The following is a 10847-nucleotide window of genomic DNA, read 5'->3' as shown; positions in this document are numbered from 1 at the left end:
ATACAAGTAGTACTACTGAGGTATATTTCTTTACTATTTGGTACAACTACAAATTTCAAATTATGGACTAAAATACAACTATGTACAAACTTGTACAACCCAAAACTCGGTACAACTATGTATACGATTGTACAACTAAAATACTTGTACAACTACATGTTAATAAGTTTACTACATTTTAGTTGTTTACCACGTTTTAAATGTGCAACACTTTTTAAACATATATACCCTCTTTTGTTTAGTTGTACCAATTGTACTGTCAGAGTTATTTTGTCATATTTAACCTGGTTGTATTAGTATTAAAAACATGTCAAGTTCAAACAAGAACAACACTATAACAAACACAAGTTAACTACTAAATCAGAAATGCATATATTGATTTTCAACAAAAGGAGACTTCTTCAAATGAGAAGGCTTTGTCAAACTCTTCGGCCTCGAGCCTCAGCATCCTCCAGTGAATTGACTTCATCAAATGAGAAGGCTTTGTCAAAAATTGAGAAAAAAAACAAATGGTGTGGGTTATTGGTTCTACTATTTTAGTGGATTTACAATTTTTTTTTGGATTTAAAAATCTTTAACTTGTATTCAAACACGATATCCAAACAAAGATTCGTATTTCAACTGGTGTTTTGATGTCTTGATCAATCTAATTTGTGAAAAAAATAAAATATTTTTTTATTAAATTATTTCAAAAGGTATTTTTGTACATAATATTCTATCTAAAATTTTATAACTTGTGCATTTTGTTTCGATAATTTTATAACTTGTGTAGATTTTTTTTTTTTAAAAAAGGAAATTGCACTAATCATACATTAATCCGCGCGGATATCTGGTTTGACTTGTGTTCAGCGTAAACTCATAAACCGCCGATTTTATAAAAAAGTTTTATGTATATTTTTAATGTTTTATAATTTACATATATAGTAGAATATATTATTTTCTAATATAGATATTTGATAATATTTTTCATTTGTACATAATATTATATTAAAAGTTTTATAATTTGATGAAATTTGATGTAATTTTAATATTCATATATTAACATGTTGGTTATGTTAATTTAGTTTAAAATGAAACAACATGTTGCTATCGAGGTTGTATTAGTTATACCATAGTTAATCTGGTTGTATTAGTTATACCAAAAACCTGTCAAGATCAAACAAGTTGAACAACACTACAAGATTACCATAGTTAATCTGGCTGTATTAGTTACTGCATGTATATATTCATATCCGATCTTTAAATAATATTATAGATGAAAAATGATATTGAAATTAAATGAAAGTATATACTGCATAAAAATTAAAATTATTATCATTCACAAAATATGGAAAATGTTAATTACCATAGTTATAGAGAATATTCTATTTTTACTTTAAGTTAAATGCCAATGGAAAAACTTGAAAATGTTAAATGTACTTTTACTATAATTTTTTCTTTAGCTCCGCAACTATTTTCTTTGGCATTGGGAGCAAAATCAAAATAGATTACTATCCAATATTAAAACAACACAACTCAAGTGCTAGCACAATTAAGTTAGTAATACTATTACCGTATCTAAACCAGTTGTACCACTTAGATTATTATTATCGTAGTCTAACCACAAAACATTAATGCTTATGCATCATTTTCGAGCTCATGATGATTTTACATACACTTTTTTCTTTGTCATGAATCTTGTATTAGTTTCTACGCTTCGATCGCATATCTTTTAATTCCATATTCCAGACCTCCTACTATAATTTCAGAGTGGTCCCTCTTCTTTTGTTAACATCGTTTTCGCCCCAAACTTTTTAACAGTGTAATCCAGCCCTTAATGCACACAAATGAACATATACATGCAATCTAAAGACCTAAATGCAACACTAATATGATTAAAAAGATGCTAAAACCATTAAAATACACTATATATCATCTACTGTATATTTTAACACAAATAGAGAAAAGTCTATTTGGCTACTTTCGGAAAACATACACCAAATGTATTTTTAAAAATATAATGATTTCAGAATATATGATATGATGATTGTAAACATATATAAGTGGTACAACTGAAGTATATTTACTTCTTATGCGGTATAACTAAGTTTTTCAAATTTCGCTATCATATTATTATACTGGTACAACTAATATAACTACTTTATATATATGAGACATAAAATACTGCTATAACTGGTAAAACTTCTTCAATTATTATTTTTCTTAAATTCCATTTGGCTTTCCATATGAAATAACCGCAGATTAGACAAGTTGGAAAGTCCTTAAAATAGTTCATCCTAATTATTTGATGTTTAACCAAAACTTTTCCGAAATTATATCACAACAACATAAGTTTCCATGATCTACCTAATAGTTATACATTTTTCAGTCTTACTGATTATACATGTTATATGTATTATATATTATTTTTGCTAAAAATATTCATTATAGTTGTATTATAGGGTATTACAAAATATATCTGAACCTACTATAAATGTTTCCTGATTTGCAGCTGCCTTCTTCTGCTTCGAGAGCAAAAATAATGAATATGAATTTCTTTTCTAAACGGTACAACTAGTAAGACAAAATTATTATCCAAATCAAATATTATAGAAAACAAACTATTAACATATTTTATCACATCTAGGCGGATTAAACCAACATTTTCATTGATTCTGCATCATCGTCTTCTATATCACCATTAATACGTTCAAAACAAAAATCCAATATCACCATATTAATTTTAAAGTTGTACTAGTTATATGCGTTTAAGCTGTACTAGTTATACTGGTTATACTCAGCCTAGTTGTACTAGTTATATTGATTATACTCAATCTAGTTGTACTAGTTGTACTAGTTCTAGTGGTACAAGTTGTACTAGTTTGAGTTGTACTAGTTGTACCAGTAGTACACTTTGTTCTTCTCTGTCGCGAATTTTTCTTAACGAATCTGAAATTGTTCTTCTCTGTCGCGAAATTCGATTCAGATAAAAAAAAATCGATTGAGGATGATAATACATTGATCGATTTGGATAAGAACAAAAAAAACAAGTATGAATTTGGGTTAAGAACAAGAGCAACAAAATTGGATTGTGGGAAGTAAAGAAGATTGCATGTCAATTTGGGGATTTAGAGTTGCAAACTGGTCGGATTCTGGGTCAAAAAAATGGGTCGGATTCTGGGTAGAATGATAGTGGCACGGATTATAAATAAGTGAAGACCTTTTGGTTTTTTAGTTATTTGCCATTGTTTTGTATTTTAAATTTAATGTAAAAGAAATACAAATTATGAGTGGGTCATTTTAGAATTTTGGAATCCCATGTGTGTCACTGCAGAATTTGATCCCATAACATTTATGAAAGCATTTTATTTAGTCGCTGTCGCTACCGCTGCTGCTTCCACTCTCATGCCCATCCTTGTTCTTCTTCTTCTTTTCTTCATTTTGCTTCTTATGTTTCTTCTCTCCATTGTTTATGAACAGACCTAGGCCATTGGTAACTTTGTTTGTCTCATGATTTGTCTTCTGGTGCTGTCCTAAGAGCTTCCCATGTCCATGGCCCTTGTTAGCCTCTTGGCTCTTGTGTTTCCCTAGAAACGATCCTAGGCCGTTCTGACCCTTTTGGCCATTTCGACCCTTGAATAGCCCATCAAGAAACCCACCGTGGCTACGGTAGTTCAGAGTAGGGCTATGGCCATATACTGGACGACTTTGGCTCTGGTCATATCCCTGGTGGTTCTGGCTATTGCTCTGGCGGCTCTGGCCGTGAGCCACATCGTAGTATTCTTTTTCATGGGTTCCGTAATACTGCATTTTTGTAGTATAGAAGCAGTGAGTTCTATGATTTGTGGTGTGTGTGGGATTTTGGAATGAGCTGAAGGTGACTATATATATACAATGAGAATTTCTTGCGACTTACTTGAGATTGATCAGACTCCATTTGTTAGTGCCTGTCTTTAACTTGAACTTATTCTTATTCTTAGTTTAAACTTATCTATAATTGAATCTATTCGAATGGCATTTTCTTTTTGCCTAATTTGGTTGTCTATTTCAGAATTGGTTCTCAGCTATAGTTGTGAAAGACTCATATTCTTTGATTCATATTTATCTCATTGGTCAGGTACAGTGTAAAACTGTGATTATTTGTCCCAAATTTAATTTTTTTTTGTAGATTATTAGTTATGCTAAAAAATACTCTTGCCTCTTTTATGTTTTCTCTTGAAATAATAGAAGTAGGTACAGAGATATTGTAAAATTATCATTCCATAGTTAGTTGCTTTGCAAAGAAACCGCATGATATTGATATCAATGAGATAATCTCATTACTACTATTTTCATGAGGCATCCTCCATCCTTGGATTCTTATTTATTACTCCCTCTGTTTCAAAATAGATGAAGTTTTAGGATTGTGCACGATTATTAAGAAACTTGTTTTTTAATCTAAAAAGTATTATTAAAATATAAAATTAAAATTTTTCAACCAATCACAAAATAGATTACATTTTATCATTGGTTACACAGTTTTTGATAAAGTTAAAAAGTACATTGATATACTAAAACATCAACTATTTTGAAACATCAAAAACTCCTTAAAACATCATCTATTTAGAAACGGAGGGAGTAATTCATACATACTACTTAATTTATGTGACTTTAGCTAATGGGTCTGTCTTCATCTCTCCCTTTACGTAGCCCAACCCATCTGCCCATCTAAAAAAGGAATCGGAAACAAATAAGATAAAAATGAATAGTGTAAATTAAACATTCATGGTTTTCAAGAATCTTGATCTTAAATTTGAAGTTCGAACCTATAAATATGCTTAGTAACGCGGGTAATTTTTGCTGCTGTAGCGATTGCCACAGCCAGTTCTCTTGCCCCTCGAGGTAGGCCCACGATGGCGTGGGTTATCAAATCCGGACGAGTCGCCTGAGATACTGCGGTTAATCAATTGAGAGTAACCTGGAGTTGACATGGTGGTTCCTTCATTGTCTGATTCAGAGTCAGACTTCTCCGGGGATTGTTGGCTCATGTATTTTAACTTCATTTCCTCAGATGACATCGTTTTCACCTGCAAAGTGTTGTTGTCTTCTTCTTTTTTCTTTATTTTGTTTCTCTGCCTTGGTGAATTCTGAAAGCCAAGGTTCCATATTTATAGATGAACTTGTATGCATGAGTGTTGGTATGGATGCGCATTGTTAATGGATTCCTCAAGCTTTTGTTACATCAAACTATGAATTAGATTCATTTCATGTGGATACAAGTTTTTTTGACCGTCACTGATGATAAAAGCACTCGTAAGGCAAGGAAATAAGTGAACTTTTTTTTTACAAAATAAAAAAATAATAAGTCTTTAATCTAAATATTTAAGTTTGCATCGGTGTAGAGCATTGTGTAAATTAGATAGTAGAATGTAGATAATTCGTAATGATGTGGTTTTCAAGCTAGAAAATAACCTATACGCAGTATTCAAACTTCAAAGTTAACGTGTATATAGCCATATAAAATTTTGATTAACTAGTCAAGCCAATTGACGTTTTCTTTTTCTTTTTTTCCATTTCATGAATAGTGGTATTTTTTTTTGCTTTTGGATCAAAGCTAGTACTTTTTTGTCTAATCGTGTTTATGTTCATTAGTTAGAATGTAGCTGTGCTTGTGCACTTCTACTTATATACAAGTATGTTAATAATATAGTGAGTTAATCATCTAACTGATGACTAAGCTAACATCTAACATAAATCTGAACTAGTCTAACTTGATGCAATAATTTGTTCCTCTTTCGACGAGTCACTTTTGATTTATTCTGTTCTCCAACATATTTAGCACAAGCTCAATAAAATGCTTTTTGTTTTCAGATTCCAAGTTTTATTTCATCCTTTGAACAAGGTTCTAATTTTCTCTCTCTTTTTTGCTGCAACATAATAAATGTCATCAATACGATATATACCTTCATGTAACATGTAATTTAGCATTTTCTCAACAAAAAAAAAACATGTAATTTAGCATAGCAAGAAAGAAAATTCAAATCGCACAGGGTAAGAGCATCTAACTAGCGTTGGCATCACGCATGTGTATATGGACTATAATTGTCAATGTGTATATGGACTATACCGTCAAAAAGGTACTAACAAATAGGGGTAGGCAAAATACCCGTTATGATTCAAATCTAAAAATCCCTAATTCTATAAAGCAAATCAAATACTAATATGTATTATTCGTAAGAAACTAATCAAATCATATATACTAATATTTTAAAGAACAAATATTTGATCCGATCCGATCAGTTATATGCTATATACAAATATTAAAATTATATATATCAATTATACAAATTTTTTATTGTATATAAAGTTTATAATATTTTTATTTACTTAATTTATTAAATTATATTTTAGAAATTTTAAAATAAATAATTTTTATTTTGTAATAGGATATTAAATTTTGGAATTTTAATTATTTTTAAATTTACTTATTTGTACGTACTGATTGAATCATATATTCAATCAAAAATCTTAAATATTTTGGATATCCTAGACACCGAATATCAGATGCATACAGATTACGAATCAAATAATTGATTATTTTGACCAAACAAATCTGATCAAAAATACTTTCAAAATTTTGGATATCCGATTCGTGTCCACTCATGTTAATAGATGCCTTTTTATTATAACCCTAATTAATTAAACTTTTTGACTAAAGTTCCTAAAAGTAAAAAGAATACATATCAAGCTCGACGTTGGTGCTGTATCAATCTCACCTCGTTATTAATAAAATCTGATGGCCACAAAAAAAAGGAAGAAGAATACATATCATTCCATATTTTACTAGACTGAAGATTTTTCTTGTTCTTGTTGACTCGTTGTGGTTGGAGTATCTTCATCACTATCTTCAGACTTGCGCAAAGCTTGTCTGAGACCCAACACGATGAACAAATTGGTGAGAGCAAGAAGTGATTCAGCTCCTCCATGTAACCAATCAACGTTTGACAATGATGTTCCATAATGCACCTTAGCTTCTCATTTTCATCCAACAAATATTTTTTAAAAAACAAAGAAAATCAATCAGTTTTCCAAGATCAACATTAACTGAGAAATTTATATTATATAATGTGGAAGAAACTTACCATATATCCCAGCAGGTACTGCACCGTTTACATCCCCAAATTCAAATGATCAAAGCCAAAAGAGAAGTAACAGAGAGAGATGATTAAGAAGCGCTAAACGCTATTAGCAGAGAAAGACGCAAACGTTAAAACAGACTCTACTTACTTGTAGCTCCGACGAAGGCAAGCAAGAAGTAGAATCCGAAAAGTGTGAGCTTCGGAGCAGTTTTGGATTTAGTGAGGAAGTAGAGGAAACCTATGTATGGAAACAGAGACACCGCGAAGAGCTGAGATGCTATGCTCTGTGAATCAATGGTTGGAGCCCAGGGGTCTACCGGAAACATTCCTCCTGCGTCACACACGATCGATACTCTCCCATTTTCTCTTCTTCTTCTTTTCTCTTTCGTCTCTGTCAAGTGTAAGAAGAAGCTTTTGTTCCTGGAGATCGAGATAATAGACTGAGAAAGTCGTCTAGTGTTGAACGGAGACGAGCTCTGATATTTAACGGCTGATATAATCGCCGGAGAGTAAGAAAGCATCAGAATCATCTTCTCTTTCTCTTTACTCTCACCGGTGTGGGTGAGAGAAGGAAAATGTTTGTGGATGAGAGAAGAAGACAAATGAAAAGAAGATAGGTAGAAAATTTCGTCCCGTTTTGGGTCCGTGTAACTTACATGTGTGTTGTTTTATATTTATGTTAATACCGGTTTTAGTACCGGTTTAACTTGATTTAGAATATGGTATGTTCGTCTATCTTAGCATAAATGCGCCAAACAAAAAAATCAAATAAAACCCTTTTAACGTACTAGGTGTTCTGACCAAATTCACCATGACTAATCCAGGTTAGAGTTGGTTCAATCGTCTATCTTAGCCTAAATGCCTCAAACCAAAATAAAATCAAACTATTGTAAGGTGTGATTAGCTACAGTGTACAGTGACAGTCTATAGATTACAGAGATATTTTTGAAAGATATTCATTCCGTTCCAAAATAGATGATATTTTGAAGATTTTTTGATGTTTCAAAATACATGATGTTTTGATATTTTTATATTAGTTTTTATTTTATTAAAGATTGTATAACTAATGATGTTTTCATAGTTCTTTTGATAATTGGTTGAATTATATTTTATTTATATTTTTAATGATTCTGTTTTTGTAAAAGTGTGGATCTTAGGCATCGAGCCAAAACATCACTGTTTAGAGGGAGTATGAATCATAGAACTAAACTCAAAATGAGTATGTGGCCACCCCATCGCTTCCGGTGCTAGGATAAAGTCAGCCCACTCATGTTCCATTCCATCTGCCAAACTGACCAGGAGACATCAATACCGTGTAATTAAGTTGAGTTTTACACAAATGAAATAAATAAAAAGGTAGGGTTGAAGATAAAAAGTTAGACCTTAAAGTTTCATACTCATCAAATCCAACAAACACCGAAAAGAGAGATGAAAAGTAAAAAAAAAAATTGGAATTGGATACCTCGCCTTGATGACCAGAAAGCGAGGGGGCCTTCTTTACATGAAGCCTTCCTTCAAGGTCAGGAGCTAAACCAACTTTCCATATTCCTATGCTAACACACTAGTAAAAGATGCATTTAAACACATCTCAGTCATGATAGATGCATCATAGCCTTTGTTAAGTTAGTCACATAACGGTTAGGAATACTCACAAACACACATAAATGTAACCACTCGTGTTTGTTTCGTGGCAAAAAAGGTAATTTTAGCTGCGATTTATCCATGACTAATCCGTGGCTATAGCGAAATTTCACTAATGATGGCGTTTGATAGAAGAAACAGAGAGCAACCACAATATCCTTATTTTCGCTGTCGAAGTAATAACGCATCAAATGGTTTTATTAGCCGTTAGCATGGAGGAGAAGAACTCTTACGGCAGTCTTCTTGTTTATATCTGAAAACGAACCAGAACGATGTTTTTTAAGAACTTGACTAAGTGAAAAAGTTAGTTTTGATAATCATTATAAGATTTAAAGTGTAAGAATTGAATATATGAATGACAAGATTCTGAACGGAATTTCAAGATTGCCAATTTTAATGAAATAAAGGATTGAGGAAGGTAGATAAGATAATTTCTGACAAAACATTTGTTCTTGGGTATTTGTTAGCCTTTATGATAATAAATTGTTTTCAGTTAACTACTTAAATAGCAAGACTAGAAGTCATTAAAAGGATCTATATAAGTATAACAACATGACCATAATACTTATTTCAAATACAGTACTTTTAAAGACTTTCTATACATTACCGAGTTACATCAATCAATAAAGGATCAATAAACTATATAGTATAATATAATAATACTGATCAGGAACAAGATATACCAGCGAGTCGACTCGGTGGGAATCGCTCTGACACGGTTTTTCTATCAAGCGAGTTGATCTCTGAGCGACCCAGTTCTAATGACTCTCTTGACTCGGGAATCGTCGTGAGGGATCCTGTGTTGTCAAAAACGACGTAGTATTTGTCCATATCTACGCCGTGACATGCCTTAAAGGGAGTGTTTGACTGTTTCTGTCTGAAGATTGACTTTACGAGTTTCTTTAAAGAGCGTGAGATCTTGTTTGATGGCTGCTTCTTTGTCGAAGGCGAAGACGTGGTTTCTGACGGTGGAGGAGGAAGGTGAGGCATTGACATGGATCTAGCGGAAGAAGATATTGCGTTGTCGAGTTGACGATTGAAGGAGTTGAGCTCGAATGAGTCATAAAGTGTGCTTTCGCAATCCCATACTTTCTTCATCTTTTGAACGTTGCTCTCTTCTGTGTTTTGTTTCACGTTCATCACCTTCTTACCCTTGTGTTGAGTTTCCATCCTTTTAGTATTTTCTGATCTTTGAATCGAGTTTTTGTCTGTAAAATTCGGTTACTAACTCAATATGAGACAAATTAATTAAGCAATAAGCAATCAAGAGGGTCCGTCATAAAAACAGAAACAAAAAAATGATATAGAGATATATTTTCACTTTATTTTCTATATATTTATTAGAAAAAGGTTCATGCATGAAGTGGGTCATAACAAACCTAATAATCGATGATCAACTTAATAATTTGGAACCATATTCAATTCTAACTTCTTGTAAAAACAAAGACTATAATGAGAAAACCTAAAAACTCACAATTTCCCATCTTGATCTCCATCACATATGATGATGATGATGAAGATCTCGGGCTCTTAGGAGGTTGATCGTCTTTAATCTTACCTTGTCTTAAACCCTCAATGATTTTGAGATGCCCTTTAATAATAGTGAACTTTCGACCATTACTGGTCATCACATCATCTTTCTTTGTCTTCTTCTCATCCTCAGCTTTTGTTGCTATCTTCTTTGAGTCTGAGGCTTTAGGTGTAACTATCTCCATCTTTCTTTCTATGGTGGAACCTTATCAACCTTTTTCTTTTTCTTTCTCTTTCGGTAGTGGTTATTTGCAGATTGTATATAAACTGAGAGCTATAGAGTTGGAGTGTTTGGTGAAGAATGAAACGCGTAGCGAAATAAATTGGCTATGTTTGAGAGACTTCAACTGCACACGGTCTCTTCACATGTCATATGTTGCAATTACTCTCTCTATATGTTTTATTTTTGTTTAATATCTAGACATTTCAAATATAAGGTCTTTAGTAATTCTATGTGGCTATGTCCAAAACCAACGATGATATATAACACTTTCTTCATATAGCATGAATCACTCATTTAACCTTACACTACTAGAAAACTGCCGGATTCTGAGGGAAATTCCGAGGGACTATGTGTCC

General features: G+C 32.2%; 3 protein-coding genes across 7 annotated transcripts; all 3 read right to left on the bottom strand.

The window, feature by feature from the left end:
• Positions 1-3224: 3224 nt before the first annotated feature.
• Positions 3225-3848, bottom strand: LOC108827268 (uncharacterized). The gene has a single exon (XM_018600647.2). It carries the CDS (start codon positions 3787-3789, stop codon positions 3349-3351), a length of 441 nt encoding a protein of 146 aa, XP_018456149.1. The 5' UTR covers positions 3790-3848; the 3' UTR covers positions 3225-3348.
• Positions 3849-6618: 2770 nt separating this feature from the next.
• LOC108823532 (uncharacterized) lies at positions 6619-7723 on the bottom strand. Its single transcript, XM_018596762.2, has 3 exons — positions 7246-7723; positions 7101-7118; positions 6619-6989 (listed from the first exon to the last, which is right to left on the bottom strand). The coding sequence occupies exons 1-3, from the start codon at positions 7625-7627 to the stop codon at positions 6802-6804; spliced, it is 588 nt and encodes a 195-aa protein (XP_018452264.1). The 5' UTR covers positions 7628-7723; the 3' UTR covers positions 6619-6801.
• Positions 7724-7881: 158 nt separating this feature from the next.
• Positions 7882-10584, bottom strand: LOC108823531 (uncharacterized). Of its 5 annotated transcripts, XR_008942077.1 has the most exons (5): positions 10213-10584; positions 9422-9946; positions 8750-8991; positions 8560-8658; positions 7882-8388 (listed from the first exon to the last, which is right to left on the bottom strand). XR_008942077.1 is itself a non-coding variant. In XM_057001318.1 (3 exons), the coding sequence occupies exons 1-3, from the start codon at positions 10451-10453 to the stop codon at positions 8651-8653; spliced, it is 774 nt and encodes a 257-aa protein (XP_056857298.1). In that variant the 5' UTR covers positions 10454-10582; the 3' UTR covers positions 7882-8650. The 5 variants fall into 5 exon arrangements, 2 of the variants coding, with proteins under 2 accessions (XP_056857298.1, XP_056857297.1); XR_008942076.1 differs by having other exon boundaries at positions 7882-8658; XR_008942078.1 differs by having other exon boundaries at positions 7882-8658; positions 10297-10574.
• Between the last annotated feature and the right edge of the window lie 263 nt (positions 10585-10847).

This window comes from Raphanus sativus, unplaced genomic scaffold (assembly GCF_000801105.2).
Source record: "Raphanus sativus cultivar WK10039 unplaced genomic scaffold, ASM80110v3 Scaffold3481, whole genome shotgun sequence".
Lineage (NCBI taxonomy): Eukaryota > Viridiplantae > Streptophyta > Magnoliopsida > Brassicales > Brassicaceae > Raphanus > Raphanus sativus.
Note: the sequence above shows the minus strand (reverse complement) of the source record. Positions and strands in the feature narration are given on the sequence as shown.